Below are 23,069 nucleotides of genomic sequence, written 5' to 3'. Positions count from 1 at the left end.
TCAGGTACACATAATGAGATAGAGGAAATTTTGGAAAACCAAATTAGAATCTTACACACATTTATAATCACTTGGACTGATTACCTAATGGATTCAATTAATAACATTGATGATGTTAATCATTTTATTATTGATGGATATCTGATAGTGTCTTTGCATGAAATATTTTTTAAAGATGTTGCATTCCATACCTACACATTTTCAGTTATTTTTCCAAATGTTCATATCTTTGCAATTAACCAAAAGTGGCAGAAAAGTGAAGTAAAATTAAACAAATCAATCAATCCAAATTTTCACCAAAGTATTTATTAATATTTGTTTGTCAGAATGGATGACCCACAGAGATTTAATCATATTACCATTTTTTCCTTCATAGAAATAATTATGAATGGTGTACAGGATAATGTGGATTGCATTCTCAATTGTAGGTTAATTTTTGTATTTTATACTCTTTCTGTAATTATCATAGCAATTTTTGTAATTTTCTTCTCTCTGATGATTTTTAAAGGTATATGCTTGGCCTCGCAGCTATCCCAGCATGCCTTCAGTTTTTTGGATTTTTAGGAATGCCTGAAAGCCCAAGATGGCTGGTGTCCAAGAAAAGGTAATATTAAGATTTTACATGTTGTTATTATTATTAGTATCTCTAGCAAATAAACCAATACATCAGTATCAATTGTAAATGTAAAATTATAGAGTACTTACTTCTCCTTGATACTTCGCACAGCTGTGTTTTTCAACCATACAGAAAGAAGATCCTATGTGACTGAAGATGAATTGAATTGAATTAAAATTTTTGGGTCATCGGTGTGACTGAAGATGACATCCGTGAGAAGTATACATTACAGTAGTGACGAGAGCGAGTTACTTGTTAATGTGAGCAGTTTTACATAAATTCTCCTCATCCATCTTAGCACAGTATAACATACACCGAAATCCAGATAAAATGTTGTTTTGGGGTCATGGATAGTGGCAAGGATTCTTTTACAATACCTGGAATGTCATATATGACCATTCTGTTTCCAACATTTGTCTTCATCCAGCTGTCACAGGCTGCATGCACATACGTTTTCAGTGGACCATATACTCCCCTGTCCAAAGGTTGTAATTTATGAGTACAGTGGGGTGGTAGGGAGAAGAGGATAATACCTTGTTTGCGACAAAAGTTGGTTGCATCCAACGACAAGTGCGATTCATGGTTATTGAGTACAAGCAACACTTTATTTTCCTGACTTGCATGTGCATGCTTAGCAAAATGGTTAAGGAACTTAACAAATTCATCCTCTTTCATCCACCCTGACCCATTAGCAGCTCCTATACATCCTGGAGGTCCGTCCCGAATAAAATGATCGCGGAAGTTCTTCCTCAGAAAAATGAACATTGGTGGTATCTGATTACAAACAGCATTAATTGCGCAACAAATAGTAACTAGTGTTCCTCGTTCCCCTGAGGTGAGTGACCCAACCAACAATTCGTTGTGGTTTTTGGACAGTTGTAATTCCTGTTTCATTTGCATTATATATATTTTCACATGAAAATTTGTAACGATCATACACATCACTTAGTTTATTAAAAAATTTCCCCACACTTTCTTTGTTGAATCCAGTGGCACGAGCAAGACTTGTGGCCTGAGGTGTTCTAATAGATAAACTCAGTGACGTGCGGTGATGTCGACACTTGGGGTATCAATCAGTGGTGTGCCCAAGAGAGGTTGGTGTGGGTCATAAACCCCCCTCCCCCTATAGGGCCCAGTATTCCTAAATATAGAACGTCAAAGAAAGGAAAGGATTGTAAAATGAGGAAGGACTACTGAAAAGAAGCACACGTTAATCCCACTCACTTTCGAAAATCGTCAAGATGATACGATAAAATTGATGAAGGGACAAACACAAATAACACCCATGCCGAGGTCGGGGTTCGAACCCAGAACTCGTGGTGTCATAGTGATAACCACTCCCCTACGGTTGGTTGATTTGGTGTTTAAGTCCACTTCATGTACATAAAAGCTAATTGGGACTGGACCTACAGTTTAAGTGGGATGTGAACCACTATGTGCCTCCACCGGGTACCGATCCAGAACCACAAATAATTTCCTCCCAGTGCATCTGCAGGGCACTGTGAAATCAGGAGTCCAGAGTTCTCTGTTTATGATTGTCCCTTGTGACTTTCATAAGCTCATTAGCTACTTATCGCAATTAAATCAATGCAGCAAGAAAAAGTGATGGGAGGTGGCAAGAATTCAATATATTAGAGGAGATAAACAGGTAACGAAACACACTTTTTTCTACTTTCTTGAATGATATTCATTTGGCTTTTTGAGTTCTGGGATACATTTTTCATTCCAAATTATTTCATTATTCACTGCAGAGTACAACACATATGAACAAGAATGCGTGCTCGTCACGGGTTCGAATCCCGGCCTGAATTGTTCTTTGTGAGGTTCCCTCATCAATTTCATTATAACATCACTCATCCTCATTTTCACGATAACCAAATGTGGCAGAAAGGTGAAGGAAAATAAACCAAACCAACAACAATTACAACATGCGTTTTCTTGCCCAAATTAATACATCCGTATTTATGACTGTTTAGCTTATCCATTTTTTATTGGAGGCCAAATTACTAGTATATTTAAATAAAACACTACTAAAACGAGAGCGAGAGAGAGCATGAGCAAATATTTGTCATTTAATCATTATATATTTCATATTTAACAAAAAGATAAAAGAAACCATAACATTTTTGTCTGCACATAATACAAGTAAAATTACATCCCATATTATACATACATATTGTACAACGTTTAAAAGGTTGTGTAAATACAGAGAACATAAGTACTGCGGAAATTTTCCCCTGAGTTCTTTAGAGGATTTACAAAGGAATCAAAAGGAAACCAATCCCCAATCTGTCCTATAGGAGATAGACTGGAGGACCTGAAAGCATGGGTTTTCAACCATAGAAGCGGGGGGCGAGGGGCAAGGGAGGTAGAGGCAGAAATCTTCCCTTTCTCCTTGGGCGGTTGTCTATACCTGGATCTGGTAAGGTGGAAGAAGAGCCAGCTAGGGTATCCAGCCTTGCCAGCTGATCACATCGAGGGATGAGAAGCACGTGGAAAGAAGTGTTGCATATGAACTGAGGCTTCAAGACAATACATATTGTGATTTGAAAATATTTAGAGACGTGAGATTGATTGACCTATCTCTGCTAGACTAGCTACTCCTCAGTGCACGTCACTGGATAAACTAGGGTTCCGCTTAAGAAATGCCAGCAGCCAATCTTTTCCAGCCATTTCTGTGTCACACCATGCATTAGGACAATCAATACCAAACTTCTTGCAAGTTTTCTGATCTCCTTGCAACTTAACCCGTACATAACATCAGCACCAAATTAATTAATGTAATCACTCGGAATGTTTTCGTGTCAGGTGTGAAAATTTGATGGTGAGATTTGTAGCCAACATTTGGAACTTCATTCTTCTCTGTCCAGTTTTTGCAAAATCGGTAAAGAGACACATAGCAAATATTGCAGTGCCTGGCAACAGCTCTTATTTTGCCTCCTCTTCTTACTTCCTGTGCAGCTTGCACAAATACTTCTTGGGATATTTTTCCCTGCTCAGTTTCCCTTTTGTAGTTTTGTGCCATCTGCGAAATAAGGAGATAGTACACAATGCATGCACCGTAAAATGTCAGTATTGTGTATTTAACAGTGTATAAGTGATTTAATTTTACGTCTGAATATTTTGACAGGAAAATTAATTTTCTATCGTGCAACAACGTGTATTGCTAAATGTGGTAAGTTGTAACACTGTTACATTTAACCCCACCCATTATGTTACAACTAGCCCTACACCCTCCATATTGACTAATATCAAAGTTTCAGGAACAACGCTACACTTCCCGAGTGCCACATTTATCTGTTTTATACCCGATACTTCGATCTAAGAATAAAAGAATGAAGATTCCAAAATATTACTCACCATGCAGAATTTTTTTTATTATTTCCACACCTTTCCAGCTACATCCACTGGCTGTTCTAACTGTCGCACAAACACATGCCTGCAATGGCGCATGCGCTGTGAGAAACTTATTCCTGCAGCTGACAGCATGAACATGGGGGAGGCACTGTTACAACTAACCCGCTGTTAAAATTGTCCCCACCCTCCCCTATACCTCACACAATTGCTGTTGGCTCTATTCCAGATTCTGAGTGTGCAAAAATCTGATTACCACATGTACCTCGCAATCGGTGGGAGACTGTATGAGAGCTGCCATCTTTAACCTAGAACTGTCCTAAAACTGCTGTACAGCCACATGACACTTCTTCCTGCCTGCATATGCGTGTTGCATTGGAACTTTTTTCTGAATGCCCCTCGTACATAAACTTTTGTAAGCTGTTATCAACAGCATGTTCCTGTTTTAATATTTGATTAGCTAAATCAAGCGCCTTTACAATGCAGTAGATTCCCCTTCCATAAATTGCTTGTGTTTAATTTTTATACATATATAACCTTTTCACCAGTAATAATGGTATAACTGCATGTTGGCAGTTTCACAGTACTTCACTTGGATATACTGTGAATGTTTGTACTGAAGGAGAAGTTCCATTAATAATGTAAGGAAATATGACACTTTGTTCTGTATGATTCAATTGTTTCACTTGTGTTCAAGAGTTCATAAGTTGTTTGCTTTGCATAGGAAAGAGAAGTAGGTTTGTGCATTGAAAAATGAGTCTGCACTCATGGTTCGTGCAAGCAGAGTGTTCCAAACCTCAGTCGAAATATCAACGTACGAGGGCAAGTCAAAAAAGAATGAGAATGATTTTTTTACTTACGAAATACGTTAGGCGGGGTTCAGGTTGATATGGTCTTTTTTGAGGTAGTCCCCATCAAGTTCTATACACTTGGCCAATCGTGTCTACCAGTCCTGGAAGACGTGCTGGAACCCGTCTTTTGACATCACCTTCAGAACCTCATCCGCCTTTGATGAGTCGAAACGCTTGCCCTGCAGCTCCGATTTCAGACGAGGGAACAAAAAGAAGTAATGCGGAGCAAGATCCAGGCTGTATGGAGGGTGTGGTACACATTCAGTGTTTTGATGGAATTCAGGTAGGCCTGGCCATGCTCCACTACCAGATGCTGAAGCTCCCGACACAACTCCACTCTCACCTGCTTCTGTTCAGGCGTTAGCAATCTCGGCATCCATCTTGCACATATGCCTCTCATGTGCAAGCGATGGTGCAGAATGGTGAACGCACTACCATGCGAAATCTGTAACACGTCCACCAGTTCATCTATTGTTATTCAGCGATCTTCCCGAACAATGACAGCAGCTGTGTTAACCACGATCTCTTTCACTGCGGTAGCCGGAGTGCCCGAACCATCCTGCTTTGTGGTCAAAACACGGCCCTCCTTGAACTGCTTGAACCACCAAAATGGGGTTGATTGTGGAAGGACATCTTCACGGTATGCCTGCTGCAACATTTCATATGCTTCCGTGGCGGATTTCTGCAGACGGATGCGAAATTTCAAAGCCGCATATTGCTCCTCATGATCTGACTCCATTTTTGGTATAAGACTTCTGACCATTTGTGTTTTGTTTGCTCAGTGTTGCCAGTTGCATGCGCATTATCGCTTGCAATTTTATCTGCAGATTCGACGAGACACATTTTACTCGCGCAAATTTGTTTCACCACTGCATGTTCACTGTGTGAAAAAAAAAAATCATTCTCACTCTTTTTTGACTAGCGCTCGTTTAATAACTAGAAAGGCTAAAGAAATTGAAAAATTACGAAATTCCTTTTTACATCAATCGCTTCACTCTAATCTCATTTAGTTGTAACTTTACTCATTTAGTCGTAACTTTAAAAATCATCAAATATTTTATTGAAAAACTGGCTGCATATGAAAAAATTCCATAATTCCTCCCTAGCTTGTGAATAGTAATAATTTTCCAAATTCACTATCTTGCAGTTTGAATGCAAATCAGAGAGAAGTGAAGTCAATTTCGTAGAAGCTAATATAGGTACTTAATATAACTGGATCGGTATGACATTCTGATTTCCATTTGCAAAAACATGAATTTGGTTTATAATTGTCAGGGAAAAATGCACATTTTGTCCTGGAAAACCTGGAAAAGTCAGGGAATTTCATTTCTGCTTGTCTGTAGCCACCCTGCTTCAATCTCTTTATGGTCACCAATTATTTACTCTAAATGTCGCCCATGGTGTACAAGTGAGCCATTACATAACTGAATATTGGTGTCTAAACGAATGGCCATAATATTAGGTGGTTGCCAGAAGTTTGCGCTGTTGCCACATTCGAGCACAACGCCGTGTATTCAGAGGTTTATGAGACTGAAAGTTCTTGTTGTAGAGTTGGTCTTTGTAATCCATGTGATATAAACTGACAGTATTTGCTTGAAAGGTCAGGGATAACACAAAAGTGCCCCAGAGAGAGGTCGATCTGATACTCAAACTAGGCAAACAGCCTGGTTGACATTGTCACAGTGTGCACGAACCAGCTACTTTTGTCCCACACCCACTTTGCATTTCCCATATGTGGCAACAGCGCAATTCTGCCCTGCTGCCTATTTTCATGGCCATGTGTATAGTCTTGGATAAAATGCAATGTACAAAATAAAATGATTTAAATGCCTCATTTTCAGATATAAAATTTCCAGCTCTGGTTTTTGTGTAACATTTAGACTTCACAATGTTTTCCTTTCTTAATTCTGAAACTCAGTCTTACTTAGTCAGTGGTACAGTGTTAGTATACAATGGGCTGAAGCTGTTTGCACATTATACAAAGCTGAACTCTGGCTGGCTTCTTCAACTCGCAGTGGCATATTCAACCCTCAATGCATAAAAGAAATCTGCTGAGTGTAATTTTCTCATGCTTATGCTGCTAATAATTCTATAACAAAGGCAAAATAATATTTTTAGCAGCCGTGTTTACATTTAAAATTGTTGGTTCTACTTTATTCAGTCAAAACTAAGTATTGAAAAAACTGATATACAGGAAGTTTGTGTTGCCAGATCAGATGCTGGCAAAAATCCCTCCTCCATTATCAGCTACTAAAATAATTTCACTGATTAAATTCACACAATTCCAACAATTAAATATTTTAATCAGAATACCAGCACAACCACCTCAAAACACAAATGTAAAAATCTGCACATGGTTACATTTTTGAGGCCATAGCAGCTGAAGTAGGGTTTTAGTTTTCACGTTTTTATGTCTCCCTTCCTTCCTTTTATCCTGACGATGGGCCCCTTGATTTTTTTAATTGACATGGAAATTATATGCCATAGGTTTTTTTTTAGCAAACTTTGCATTGTTTTTCCGCCACATTTTGACTATTATGACGATGAGAATGAGTGATGACTAGATGAAATTGATGAAGGGACACTTACAAAGAACACTCATGCCCAGGACTTGAACCCAGTTACTTTGTTGGCAAGATCTACCACTTAACATGCTTAGCTACTGAACCACCACTACACATACAGACAGCAGCATTGACTAATGCACAACTGTAATTTATTTGTGATTGTGTTCATTATATCAGAGTTTTCGAAATTATGAAGAACAGCTTTGTCTTCTTCATTCCAGTCCATATCTACTGATTATATCTCATTGTGACATTGCTCTAAAGATTTTTGCAGTGATCAGAACGCTACATTTTAAAAATAGCTTCGCTACAGCTACAGCTACTTTTCCAAAATGTAGCTTCGCTACAGCTACAGCTACATTTACCAAAACGTAGCTCGCTACGCTACTCCTGTTCTCTACTCGCTACTTCGCTACTTTTTGCGCTACTTCTGCATAAAAAAAATGAAAACAACCATATGGGTATTAAAAAAATCCCCTACTACTGGTAAATAGATTCTGTTATTTATTATCATGATTCCAATCATTCGATAATTTTGATAGCAGTGTTACTTCAGTTACTTATTTTTACTATAGTTTTTGAGAATACCATACCTATGCAAGTGGCATATCAATTCAAATTTGATATATGAATATTGCAATTAGGGTGTTACCCAAATTAATGATTACAACTATACACAAATAAAATTTGGTAGGATTACGTATTTATGTTCACATCAACATATTTTTGTTTAGAATAAATATTTCATTTTTTATAGACTGATATGAAGTCAGCATTTTGAATGAAAAGTACCTGGAGCCCTTTGACTACAAAAGAGCCTCAGGTTCGATACCCAGCGGAGGCACATAGTGGTTAGGATCCAGTCTCGATCAGCTTATCTATGCATAAAATGGACTCAAAACGAAAACTAGGAAAAACGCCATGTTGGGAGGATGAGATTCTCCATTCCCCACACTGCTCATCATTCATCATTCTTCCTCATTCTCACAATTAGCTGAAAGTGGCAGAAAGCGACTATAGATAAGAGAATAATTAAATAAACCATTCATCCTTCATTGTCATAATTGAGAGAAGTGGAAGAATAGATGAGGAGGTAAACAGAAGAGGACAAATGGATGGTGGACTATATCAAAGCGTTCGAAGATTAATATGGAACAGGGATGTACCTATGAAATGCAAGAAGGTAATATATAACACATACTATATGCCAATAATTATGTATGGAGCAGAGACTTGGACAATGACATAGAGAGACAAAGAAAAGATGCAGGCAGTGAAGATTAAATTTTTAAGGAGTTTTTTGAGGAAGACTAGAAGGAATGGAATAAAGAATGAGTAGATCCGACAGACAGTGGGTGTGATGAAGCTTCAGGACAGGATAGACCAGGCACACAGATGAGATGGTTTGGACACATGAAGAGGATGGATGCAGAAAGACTACCAGTAAGAGCTTACAATGCACAAGGAGTGGGAATAAGGCCAAGGGGGAGACCAAGATGTCAGTGGAAAGAGCAGCTAGTGGAGAGTGTTAGGAGAAGAGGACAAGATTGGAACACTGTGGAAAGAGAGGAGTGGTAGGAGACTAGAAAAATGGAGAGGCTTGACTTCTATGCTGACCCAGCCAGAGGCAGGAAACGGCGAAGGATGATGATGTCATGATTAGCAAAAGTTACAGAAAAGTGACGCAAAAGTGGGAGAAATATATAAATTTGAAAAACTATGTATTTTAACTAAAGAAAGACCTCCCCGATGGAGCAGTGGTAGTGTTGTCGCCTTGTATTCAAGGGGTCCTGGGTTCGATACCCGGCGGAAGCACATAGTGGTTCGGATCCCACTTTAAACTGTAGGTCCAGTCCGATTAGCCTTACTGTGCATCAAGTGGACTTAAAACACCAAATCAATCATTTAACTAAAAAAAATTGTTGTTTCTGCAGGAAACATACATACTTTTTGCAATATGATAAAATTATTGAGGAAACTGTCGTGTCAACCTGAGTGTTCTAAACGTATTGTAATTTTAAAATTTGTGAACAAATACTATCGCGAAAATAATTGTAATTTCAGAAACTCTTATCATTCTTGTAACAATAATTTATTGCTGGCGAAATCCTATATACTGACGATGATCAATGCTGTTAACGTACTGAGCCATTTATTGCTGGCACTATTCCCTTGTCAGTGCAGTGGAAAATCCATCGCTCGTTTCTGCACTGCAAGTTGCATCTTACACAGCGATTAATGACATTTTGGTGTGTCTTACACCATGGATATCCACAGGATTTGTTCCGGGGGTGATGCAAATGAGGCACTTTTTTCCAGTGGTGCAGCAAACGAGGCATGTTTCTCCCCAAAATAGCGATGCAGCTAAAAAAACGTAGCTGTTAGCAGGAATATATTCATATATGTCAGTTATCTGGATATCTGAATTATTTAGATACTAATTAAATAAATTATGCAGATATCTATAATCTACAGTCTAGATAATCTCTATCTCCATGTAATAGACTGTCTTTATGAACCTCCTGCAAAATTAAGGGTTATTGTCGATTTTTTCTGACGCTGTTGCCACATTCAAAATTCATCTCAAAATGCTGAGAAAAAATGTAGCTGTAGCGAAATTTTAGCTACAACTACAGGAATTTTGTAGCTTCGCTACCGCTACAACTACAATTTTCAAAATGTAGCGTCGCTACAGCTACAGCTACAAATTTTGTAGCTAGCTACAGTAGCGATGCTACAAGTAGCTCGCTGTGCATAAAGTGGACTTAAAACACCAAATCAATCAATCAAGAAGCAGCTTGACTGGAATAGAACATTAGATATTAATTAGGAAACCTCATTTTATGACTTGCCCTCATAAATTGAATTTGAATTTTATGAATTCTTTGCTGGAGACTTCCTATCCAGCCCATTTGCTACTGAGCACTTCCATGAATGTTTTGTGGGACTCCACAATGTTGTACAACAAAGAAATATTACTTGATCAGAAAATAATTGTGGACATTTCTTCTGAACCACAAATACCAATAGAGATTTTCATGTTTTATATGTTTTTTTTCATGTTTTATATGTTTTTTTCCATGTTTTCATCTTTCAGATATGACGAAGCATTAAGTGTTCTAAAGTCAATTAGAGGAAAAGAATTTCTTGTTGAAGAAGAATTGGAAAGTATTAAGCAGTCTAACTTGGAACAGGAAAGGGAAATAGAAGTAAGTGATTTCCTCTTGACTTTTCAGCAGGGGTGGAAAGTGGTCAGTAAAATCAGTAAATGTCGGGTTTTTTCATCTTAATCTGTAATTTATCAGTATTTTTTTAAAAAATTGTCCATAAAGTCAGTATTTTTTTGTGACTGCAATTTGTTATTGTTTTGTTTTGTTACTCCACAACAACTTCTCTGTGAGAGGATTTTTCAATTCAACTAAAGGTAAGACATTTATTCTACCAATGATGAAAGTATTTATTTCGTCAACCTGTGAGTCATTACTATTATTGCTACAGAAGTGATAGAACCTTTGTGTTTACCTTTCATGATGGAATGGGCTGATTACGTAAAACTTTGTGGCTGTTATAGCACTCCATAAGGTAGAGAAGTCAGCAGGCAAAATTTTCAAGCCCCTCCACAAAGTTCGAATCTCCAAGAGGTTCATGTACCGTACTATTCAGCATTTCCTTGACTCTGGAATAGTGAATGACAGGTCCAGGCAGGGATGACCATGCAAGGACTGTGAAACTAATAAAATCAGTGATGACCTGAATACACATAAATCCTGTATAGAATCAATCAGTGATTTCCAAAATCACCATGTCTTGTGCATCATGAAGTGACCGAGGACTAAAAGTTTACACACGATGTACAAGTTACTTTCTCACAGCAGAGTTAAAACATCAGAGGGAAATAAAGGCAAAGCACCTACAAGAGTGCTATGCAGTAAATGGTCACAAAAGAATTCTGTACACCAATGTATGTAAATGTAATGTTGAGAAGGCTAGTGGGAAATCTTGCAAGAGCACAGCCAACCTGGTGGAGTTGTTAGCATAGCACTCTACGATGCCAGGGGCCCATTGTTCAAATCCCAGCCTGGGCATGGGTGTTCTTTGTGAATGTTCCTTCATGTATTTCATCATATCATCATCACTCATCCTCATTGTTGTGATTAGCCAAAGTGGCAGAAAAGAAATGCTAAACAGTAAAAATCAATCAGTCAATCCAAGGATAGAGAGGGGCCACCTTCCTGCTTCAATCATGGTGTGGTGGGTTATGATGACACCACTGAGCTCAATTTCTGTGAGAAAAGGGTTAAAACATCAACTTAAGTGTACCAGGAGACAGTCCTGGACACAACTGTCAAGGATCTCATCAATAGTCTCATGACCAGAAGTGAAGCTTTCAACATGATTATCCACCAGCTCATAAGGCACGAACAACCCAGCAGTGGCTTGAGACTAATGTGCCTGACTTCATTTTGCCCTCGAATTGGCCATCTGGCAGTCCAGACCTCAACCCTCTAAATTACAAATTGTGGTCTGTGCTTTAGGACATAGCTATACAAGAAGGCAAACCCCAGTATTGTCATTCTGAAGTGATCTCTTGTGAAGGCAGATTTCCATCTCAATAAAGTGCATAATGTAATTGATGAGGCCCAAGAGAATTAGGGCATGTGTGTGTGTGTCTGCTAAATGTGGTCATTTCAAACAATGATAAGTGATTTTTGTACACAATATATCTGTGTTACACACATCCACTTTTACACTATCTTAAAGCATCTTCCGTTATTTCATTCAAAACCTTTCGACTGTATTTATGGTAAGACTGGGTATATGAGATCAAGCTATACCTTGTTAATTTCTCACAGGAGCTCTTAAACATGCCAAGAGCAGCCCATATTCATTAGAATTAACATTGTGATAAACAGTGTGACGTTAAACGCAAGGTGCAAAGGGAGAAAGAAATGAGCAAAAGGGGGAAATGCAGAGGAATTAGAAAGGCTGATGAAGATAGATAACAAAAAGAATAGTACACAAGAGAAGGAAGCAAAACTGGAGAAGCCAAGACAAGAACAGAATGAGAAGATGCTGGTTGCTCAAATATTGTTTGAGGAAAAAGACATGGTGACAGCACTTGAATTGGAAAAATGTTAGGTGGAGGATGCTTCTATAGTTTAATGCGGCGACATTGAGACAGCAGGAGGGAGGTGATGCTTTGCAAAAATTTTGATATGTTAAGTTGGGGGAATTCATTCTCATTCCTCTGCATGCCCCCTCACTTTCAGCACTGCATGGTGGGAATCAATTTGGCACAGCTCATGTTAGGTGGAGTGGAGAAAGCAATGGAAGAATAGAACAGGAAAAGAATGCATGCCAGTGAAGTGCAGAAAACTATAGAGAAACAAAAGAGTTTAGTTATAATTTTTTTCAGTAAAATGCTAGTGACAGATTTTAAGTAAAGACAACATATGTTTTGCATTTTATGTCTTCGTCATTGCCTTGTAATCAAGGGGTCCCAGGTTTGTTACCCGATGAAGTCACAAGTGGTTCGGATCCCACTTTAAACTGTAGGTCCAGTCCTAATTAGCCTTACTGTGCATAAAATGGATTTAAAACAGCAACTCAAAACAACTCAAAGCATTTTATGTCTTACATAATTTTGTACAATAATGAAAAAATTGTTTAATCATGAATGTACAATGGCTGACTATGGGGATGGTGGAAGCCAGATAATAATTTTAAAAAAAATGAAATCCCACTATTTCTTTTATGATGACAATTTATTGATATGGTGTAAGTAAATAGGTCAGTATTTGGTCAGTTAAATCAGTAATTTTGACCACTTGACTAGTTTCCATCCCTGCTTTTCAGTCAATTACATATTCATTATTGGGAAGTAAATAGTTGTGATTAATTATAAAATTGCCTAGAGTAACAAATTTGTGTGAGAAAACATTATTATACAAGTGGTTGAAGTACAGTCTGTCCCGGGAGTCTACAGAGCAACATCGCACATAATGGCAGAGAAGGAGAGAAAGCGAGTGTGTGAAGTGAAGTAGTATATGCTGCTGTAAACAGCTGGTAGCTGCAGTTTCGTTGCACCCTCCATGCAATCTCACTACTCTCATGCAGTCATTGTTCGAGCTCTCTTGAGTCACTACATGTGCAGGGAACTTGTTTCCTTTCACTTGCTCTAGACTCCTGGGACAGTGTAATTCCTATATGAACCACAACAATAAAAAAAAAAAGTCTAGATATGAATGTTTTTCAAGTAAATTGTCTTTAATTTCAATTTTTTTTATTTAGTCAGTAGGTTATTACTATGCAAATCAAAATATTGAAGTATGATAATAGTTATAGGTAATGGTTCATAGGTGCCATCTCAGTCCTAATTACACATTAACTGTTATGATCCCTTCTCTACCTATTTTCTTCAGGGAAATCTGCATCTAATTTGCCCTGTTTTCTCCCCTCCTTCCTCAGGTTTCATGTTCAAACTAAAAGTTAATGATTATTACAGGCAAGGATATCATCAGGTGGCAGCAAGTTCTTGATTGTGCAGATATTCCAGTCTCAGAGTACGAGAAGAGCTCTGCTTCTAGGATCACTGTTGTTATCATTTCAGCAGCTAGCTGGAATAAACACTGTTATGTAAGTTCCTGCCCTATTATGGCTAGTCATTATTTTGCTATTTTATTTACGTGTATAATATTGAGAAGTGCAGCAGATTCTGTATGTTACTATTTTATTGATGTATGTCATGATTCAAAAGTGTCTTCCTTGTGTTTGTTAGAATAGAGAAGCACCACTGAGAGAAGAGGAAAGTAAAAATAAAGTTGAAAATAATTTTATTTTACTATTTTATGAAGTCAATATTTACAAGTTAACTTATGTTAATTTATGGTATGTGGTTTATGGATACTATTTTACTTGAGGATCTTAGTAAAAAAAAAATCAGTAATATGATATAGAAATTCTGGACTTCTGGCACTGTAATAAGATATTTTTATTTCTATTGATTAAAGACCACATAATATTTTCCAAATTAGGTGATGAAATTAATTTTATAGTGATTGAAAAAAAATTGTGGCATGCCAGGGAATTATTAATCTCTTGAATGAGCAGTAGTAGGTACTGACACAGCATACCTACTCAAAATTTGCAGTGTCATTTCTAGGCACAAATGTTTACTTTATGTAGTTAAAACAGGCCAATGGAAACTTTCAAATGCAAAGTGCCTAACTACAGCTGATATATTCTTCTTACCTTAACTCCATGGCACAACATCCCTGCAAGGGCCAGAACAGATTTTTCATTGGGTGACACATAGTCAGCACATCGAGTCCCATCGCTGCTGTTTTCTTGTTTCTGAGACCAGAGCCCCTTAATATTGCTTTCAAGTAGCTCCTGAATTGTCCTCACGATGCTTGGTCAGTGCCAAAATTTTGGGACCTCCCATCAGGAATCGAACCCAGGACCACTTGCACCAAAGGTGACAGCACTAAGCATTTAGCTACATATTCTTCATCTTGATGAATTTACTAAACGTTGTTCACAAAGTTACACTGAATTCATCACATCACATTAAGTAGCCAACTTTCAATCTCACCGCGGAGTTCCCTGTTTGTATCCTAGCCTGGGGATGGGTGTTCTTTGTGAGGGTCCCTTAATCAATGTCAGAAAAGTGGTGGTAAATAGCAAAATAAAGTTTATCATTGACACTAGATTTGGCATCTTAATTTTTTGCTCTTCACTTGCATTTAGTAACTAACTTGTCAGCACCTAGTCTCCAAATGTCACCTAAATATTAAGGTTCAATTTGGAACTCCACCATGTTTACATAAAAAAAAACACAAAAATATTCCATGAAAGCAACCATATTTTAAATGACAGTAAGCAGTAACACACATTTTAATGGCTGTTTGGCACTCCTGTTATATGAGAAAATTGGTGATTCCTATATTTTATTAATTTTTCTGTTGCTGCTATTTTACACCAATGCTTATTTTGCTTGCCAAGCCCAGCTTGGCTGAACTGTTGGCCAACACCAGTGAAGTGATTTTCGAAGTTTCCTCTTCTTTAAAAAAAAGCTATGATATTCCAAAATCTAAAAATTAGTTCTGCTTAGAATTCGTTATTGAGCATTCACATGAATCTTTGTGTTGTTTGGTTTCATGGTTATGTAAGCCTATTAAGCTATTATGAATATCTAAACAGCATCAATAGCAAACCACATGAATGCTCTGGAAGGAATACTAAGCAGATGTATTTTTTCAAAATTTGGAATGTCATAGCAGTTTTTCAGGGATGAAAATTTTGAAAGCAACTTCACTGGCATTAGTCAAATGTCAAGCTAAATCTTAAGAAAACACTTTACTTCTCAAAAGAGCATCCAGATTCTTTCAAAGAAGAAGGAATGAATACCTGATCTAGTTTAAAGCCATAGTCATGGAAAATACAAGGGCTGATTTTTTAGTAGTGGCAACTATTTATGTTCTAGACACACAGCATACATACATGGTTCTAAGTTTTACAGGCCTTCGATGTAGTTCCCAGCATTGCATACAATGTGTTGCCAGTGATGTGGAAGCCATTGGATGCTGTTGGCACTGCCTAATCTGTTGTTAGTGTGAAAAGAGCAATCTACTGCCAGAAGATTGTCTCGAACTGTTCGGAAATGAATCCCACAAAGTGGTTCCTCCATCTTAGGGATTAGGTTGAAGTCACAGGGACTTAAATCCGGAGAGTATGGGGGGTGGTAGAGCACTTCACATCCCCAGCGATTGAACAAATCAGCTGTATGTGCCCGAGCATTATCATGCAGAATGATGGGTGGGTTATGCATAAAGGGTCACCGTAATGCAAATGCACCACAACCCTGTTGCAGTCCATGGTGATACTGTCGTGTAGTGCGACCTCTAGCACATTCAATTTTTAACCAGCTCCTCTGCTCCTGCTTTGTAGACATCCTGACTGCACTCCACGAATGTTCGCTCTCAACTTCTCTGTTCTTGTTGTCACTGCGCACGGACATGGAGTGGGAAGAGTGAGTTCATTTGCTCTGAGGGACGGTACGCATGTAACTAACCTTTGGTCTAAACGACATTGCCCGGCTCCATTGCACAGCATTGCTATAGCATAGTTGCCACTACTAAAAAATCAGCCTATGTATAATTGAAATGTTAAATATATAATTAAATACATCATGACAAAAATTCGTGATGGTTATAGGTTATTGGAAGGAAGGAAGGTGTTATCCCATATGATGAATTTTATAAATGCATTGTGTAAAAACATAAACAGTAAAAACCAAGAACAGTTTTTATCAGGTTTTGTCTGAAAAAAACTGAAGAAGGCCACTGGGGTTGACTTTTTTGAGAAGTTGTAGCAAAATGGAAACCAGACAAACATTGCATTTTTAGTTACAAGCCCTTTGCATTGAGCAACCATATGTGCAAAGTGATGGAACACTGCCTAATGTGTTGATGGTGTGAAAAGAGCAATCTACTGCCAGAAGAATGTCTCAAACTGTTCGGAAACGAATCCCACAAAGTGATTCTTTCATCTTAGGGATTAGGTCGAAGTCCCAGGGAAAACAATGTCTGACCTGGACCTTGCTCTCAAAATTCCAATGTCACTTTTGAGCCAGTTGATCCATGTTGCATCACATGCTGACTTTAGAGACTAATTCAGGATGTGTTTGTTAATAAGGAACATCTTTTAACTTTCTACTTTGATTTGGAGAATATAATATTTTTGCTAACATCGAGTACTTTAAGAAGCCCTTGCTTGAGCTTGCTTGAACTAATTACACATACTTCTATCTAGAAAAGTAAACATGTAATTTAAATGACTAATTTACTTTAGTCTAACATCTAACTAAACAGACATGCTGAAATTGAAAACTTTTTTTTTTACTCACCAAACTAATGTGATGGTTGGGGCTGCCTTTTCTATATAAGCTGGGGTATGTTGGGTTCAATGGTGGTTAACTTAAGTTGTAAGTCTGAGTGCATGTCAAGTCTATTTCTGTACTTCCTTTTAACTTGAATCAGAGATGAAATCCCTTTTCACACAAATATGAGTTGGAGAACGGCATGAGCAGCTTTAATGCCTCATACAAAAGTTCAGGATACTCACCTCTTAAAGATAACCAAAACTTTGATAAGTCTGAATCTAAAAATTTAGTTTTACTGACAAAATGTTTTATAAGAATGGGTCTCGAATCCAATTGAATTCACTCATTCTTTCTGGAAAGTAATTTTCAATCTCATTACTGAGAGCAAAAAAATTAAATAATACAAAATCACAAAACTCACTAGGAAAGGAAAAGTCATTCTCACTTACAAAATATTCTACGTACTTCTACCCTGAAGATGACAGTGACGTTAGCTCTCTAAATTTTGGAATCTTTTCCACAACTCACCTGGACGATAGCCTGAGAGAATCTTTTAATCATTCATCGCCAGGAAAGCTTCAAGATTAAATAATAGATTCTAAGGTCTGGAAGACAGATAAGTTACCATTTTTTACATACTGTGGCCACAAACAGATTTTTTCTGGAATGCCTTGACTTTGTCATAATCTTGGAACACACTGATCATTTGACCTTCAAGGAATAGATTTAGTTCATTCAGTTTGGTAAATATGTTGGCGATATAAGTTAATGTGGCCAATTAATTCTCATCTGAAACTGAAAAGTCACGTACTCATTCTTACAATTGATCAAAAATAGCATAACTTCTTGCTTAAGTTTGAAAATTGAAAAGTCTTACAATGCACTTTTGTGTGAAGCAGAAGCTGCTTATGTTCACTCCCCATTTCAACAGCAAGAAAAAAGTCTTGAATTTAACAGATAAACTTTTATAAAGTTTGAAAACAGTTTTGAAAGCACTTGCCATAGTTTTAGCAGCCAGTGCCTCCCAGTGACTAAAGCAATGTACCCAAACCACCTCTGGTGCCACTTCATGAGCATGTGCATAAACATCACTGTTCCTTCCTTACATCATTCGACACCCATCAGAAGTTAGTCCAATACATTTTTCCCAGTCTGTGTTGTGGTTAGTCAGATGAGAATTGAGAAATTGGAAAATACATTCTGCTGTTGTATGTTTGCGTAAGTTTTCACAGAAAGGGAAATTTTCAGTGATGGTACCCTGATACTCCTACATAATGAAACAAATGAGATTCGATGAATTAACAATGTCCATTTATTCATCAATCTGCAAGGCAAAAATCGACTGTTTGTTATTCTTACGACCATTTGATTTTACATGTCACTATCTATTTCATTAATACAGCGATGCACTTTTCTCCAAACATACAACTAGTTGTAACTATATCCTTCGGTACAGAAAGGATCAATTCCTCTACTATAGAATGGGGTTTCCCTCCTTTAGCAATACTCAGACTAGCTAAATATGATGATTCCAAAGCCTTTGAATTCAGTTACCCTACTTTGGACACAACAAATTTTTCCTGCTTAAATCTTGATATAGCACATGAGAAAAATTCTTCACTTTTATCTTTAGATCTGAATGTTTTGTTTCCAAATGTCTTCTATTTTTTTTTCTTTTTCTCTCTCTCTCTCTCTCTCTCTCTCTCTCTCTCTCTCTCTCTCTCTCTCTCTCTCTCTCTCTCTCTCCTCTCTCTCTCTCCTCTCTCTCTCTCCTCTCTCTCTCTCTCCTCTCTCATAGAAGCATTGGAGAGAACTTTGTAACATAGCACACTCTGGGGTTTGGGTTCATCTTTATCACCTCACCACGTAAATCCAATCTCAAATAGCTTGCATCATTTGTCCCTAAATTTAGCCACTTATCCATGCTGGAAACTTAATACAAAAATTCACTCAACATCGAATGAACTGGGTCACTCGCACTCACAAGACTAGCTGTCATGGAGTTGACAATGAAAAGTTTCACGTGCCATCTCGGCCCCGAGCCAAACTGAAGGGCATCATATCAGAACAAGGACCAATGATTATTCAGTGTCCAGAATAATCATTGGTTTACCTAGGAAAGTGGGAGTAGGATTAAAATTTGCATTTAGCTTGGAAGTGTTAGTTCTACAATTATTAATCTTTATGGTGGTTGCGGTAAACGCGGTTTAAAATTACTTACGTGAAATTTAAAAGATTTCGTAATTCCGCGTTGCACAATTTAATGGTTCAATCCTATCAATTTCGAAGATCCACTGTCTTCATTCACAACGCCGTACCCTTTTGTGAATGAAGACAGTGGATCTTCGAAATTGATAGGATTGAACCATTAAATTGTGCAACGCGGAATTACGAAATCTTTTAAATTTCACGTAAGTAAGTATTAATCTTTAGATCTTAAAGTTGCAGAAAACATGTTAGTAAAAGAAAGGTTAATACAAGTATAGTGTATATAATATGAAATAAACGTTACTAGGTTAGGGGTTCAATGCTGACATAAAGTTACTAATTGGGCATGGTAGGAAGTTTATGAACCAAGATTAGTAAATATGAGATCAAAAAAGGGAAAAGTTAATGAAGAAGGTGTCTTACTGGTACCGTAGTAGGAGAAGTGGGTACTGTAGGAGAACAGTGCAAGTAGGACCTCCTGGATATGTCAGGAGGGTGTCTTACAAAAAGTATTACTTGGTGTTAGAAGTGTTATCTGTTAGTGGTAGTGATATTAGCCTATTCTCTTGGTCGAATTCTTGCTGTGTTAGCTGGATGGGTTTTATCAGGAAGCCTGGTTGGTCAATTTGTTTGTCATCTATTTTTTGCTTCTTTCCTGTCAAGTGAAACTGAAGAATCTTCTGCATGTTGCTCCCTCTGGCGCTTTTAGGTCTTGCTCGACAGGATCTCATTGGTGTTATGAAGGGTTTCTCTCTGTGTTTTTAAGCATTCGGATCTTCTCAGTTGTTGGTTAGGTATGATGGGTGGATGGGAGGAGGGTTAGGGATTTGGGTTCTGAAACGTTAGAGTTCCTGTTTGGAGATTTAGTCTGCTAGTTGGTTAAGTTGATAGAATTTCTCAGATGTTATGAGCTGATAGGTGTTGAAGGTTTCTAAGGAATCTCTCGATTGATGAAGGGGTTGGTAGAAGGACAATGAAATATTTTATGTTCTGGAGAGTCATTGATGTCGGACACATTTCGCTTGGTCTCAGGTTGAACCTATGTGAGTGGACCTCATGTGGTCTGTAGCCTGTAACAAAATGGATCAGTCTGTTTGTTGATTGGAAATATGCCATGTCGAATCATTCTTGGATGTTTAGTATGATATTAAACGCTCTTCTTCCTTGTGTTGCCAAGGTCCATTCCCACAGCCATCTAATTTTGTGGGTGCATGTGTCCCTAAAATTTCCAGTATTTTATCTTCCTGTCCTTTCCAAAACCAATACTTGCAGGCTTTAAATTTTATTTTGTCTGTAGGCCATATGCCCATGGAGACGATGAGTGCTGATGTGTATGTACTTTGAAATGCACCTGATATTCTTAGAATTGCTTTCTTTGTGGGGAGCAGAGAATATATTTCTTTAAATTGATTCTTTGAATGTACAGTTTGTTAGGAGGGTGAACCATGAGAAACTTTAACATTTTATGTGGTTAAAAGTTTGGATGTGAGAAAAAGGATTTGAATTTGAATTGTTGTTTTAAGTCCATTTTTTGCACAAGAAGGCTAATTGGTACTGAACCTACAGTTTAAAGTGAGATCCGATCCACTGTACCTCCACCAAGTAGTGAGAAAAAGGGAGGTTATAAGTTTGCAGTGCCAGTTGTTGCCAATTTATTGATGATTGCTTCTGCCTTTGAAGTTGTTATTTCAGTGTGTCTTCTTAGGGGCATCTTCTGTGTGAGCATGATTACCAAATATTTAGCTTCTAGTGCGCAAGATGTGTTTTTTTTTCTTTTAGTTTGATTTGGGGGTTTCTATTTTTACTTAATCTCCCCTTTTGTATGAAGTGCAGTGGAACCCGGATTATATATTCCTGGATTTTAGATTTTCCCACATTATACAGGGTGAGTACAAAAACAGTCTCTGGTTTTGAAAGGTTATAACTTTAATACCAAAAGTAATATTCTGCGGAAATGTTCACATTAGTTGCAAAAACTCATAAAGTTTTTGGTGGTTTTCATTGGAATTACAAACACTCAATGTGCACGCCACCTGTTACGTGTGAAACATCGAGACGTTAATCCAGCTCCAACCACACCTTCTGAAGTGTATTCGGTGTGATGAAGTTGACAGCTGTACTGATGCGTTCCTGAAGATGATTCAAGGTTGTGGGTAGTGGAGGTACATAGACCTGGTCCTTCACAAACCCCCAAAGGAAAAAGTCACAAACTGTCATGTCCGGTGATCGTGGGGGCCACTTGCATAGATTTTGATCTTTGGGTCCAGTTTGTCCTATCCATCGGTGAGGGAGGTTGTCGTTCAGAAAGCTGCATACGGATTGATGCCAGTGTGGGGGCACTCCATCTTGTTGTAGAATGTAGTCACTTCTCTCTGCAGCAAGTTGAGGAATTAACCAGTCCTGTAGCATTGTTAGAAGCTATCACCTGTGATTGTTGGCTTTTCAAAGAAGAACGGACTGTACATTCGATGCTCTGACACTGCACAAAAAACATTCACCTTGGGTTACACATCAAGAGTGATATGCAGATGCTCACTTCCCCAGATCCTAACATTATGCCTGTTCACTTTCCACTCAAGTGGAAGGTCGCCTCGTCACTAAAAGTGATCTTTGTCAGAAAGGTGTCCTCGTCCTCCATTAAAGTGTGGATAGTCTCACAAAACTCACGTTGCTTTACCTTGTCTTGTGGATATAACATTTGAACCAATTGCAGCCGGTACGTGTGAAACCACAAATGCTTCCGTAAAATCTTTCTTACGGTTGTTTATGGCGCATGCTAGCTTCACGTGTTGATTTCCTCGGGCTGCGTACAAAGGCTTCTCACACACACTCTACAATTTCCTCAGAGACGGACGGTTGGCCAGAATGTTCTTTTCTTTGATCACAAATACAGCCTTTCTCCACAAATGTTTTTATGACACTTCAAAATGGATTTGTGTGTTGGTGGATCAACATTAAAATTCCTTTTAAATGCACGCTGCACTCTCCCAACATGGCTTGTTTTGGCAAGTTGTAACACGCATCAGCTTCTTTGCTGCGGGGTGAACGTCATTTTCGATGTCACTATCCTCTAGCTGCCAAAGTCACAACTAGCGATTATGAAGAGAAAGATATGAAAATATTTTGAGTTAACTGAGCTTTGGATATCAATTTTATCAATATATTCAAGTAACTATTGATTTTATGACATCTTGAAATCAGGAAGTGTTTTTATGCTCACGCTGTACATTCAATCTTCATGTCCCAACATAGCAAAATGTTATAAAATTTACCTCGATTTTACATTTTCTTGCATTAGAACAGGCAAATCTATTGAACTTCAACCAACATTCAGTGTGACCACTCCCCAGGTTAAATTACAGCCTTATTTTCTTGCTGTACATTTCAAACCCTATGTGGTGCTTTAAATGCCTATACTGTGGCCACTCTCAGCCCTGCTGCAAGGACACTACTGCCATTTGTGGCAATTGTAGTCTGCCCGATCATGGCACATATCCATGTTCATTTGGTCTAGAGAGTGTAAATTGTGAAAGTGAGCACTCAGTCTGGCACCATGAGTGCCCAACCTACCAGCAAGGTCCCCCTACCCC

At 38.0% G+C, this 23,069-nt stretch overlaps 1 protein-coding gene across 4 annotated transcripts in view; it reads left to right on the top strand.

Moving 5' to 3' along the window:
* The window catches only part of LOC145984132 (proton myo-inositol cotransporter-like), a 326,090-nt gene that overhangs the window by 200,403 nt on the left and 102,618 nt on the right, over window positions 1-23,069 (top strand). For all 4 annotated transcript variants that reach the window (XR_014441282.1, XM_083117572.1, XM_083117571.1 and 1 more), the window contains exons 5-7: window positions 509-604; window positions 10,486-10,597; window positions 13,894-14,024. Coding sequence is in view for 3 of the 4 variants with exons in the window: in XM_083117572.1 (XP_082973698.1) it covers window positions 509-604; window positions 10,486-10,597; window positions 13,894-14,024 (339 nt within the window). In the remaining variant the exon portion in view is untranslated. The remainder of the gene's footprint in view (window positions 1-508; window positions 605-10,485; window positions 10,598-13,893; window positions 14,025-23,069) is intronic.

The sequence above is a fragment of the Lepisma saccharinum genome, chromosome 2 (assembly GCF_977018435.1).
Source record: "Lepisma saccharinum chromosome 2, izLepSacc3.1, whole genome shotgun sequence".
NCBI lineage: Eukaryota > Metazoa > Arthropoda > Insecta > Zygentoma > Lepismatidae > Lepisma > Lepisma saccharinum.
The sequence above is the reverse complement of the archived record's forward strand: the minus strand, read 5'-3'. Positions and strand labels throughout refer to the sequence as shown.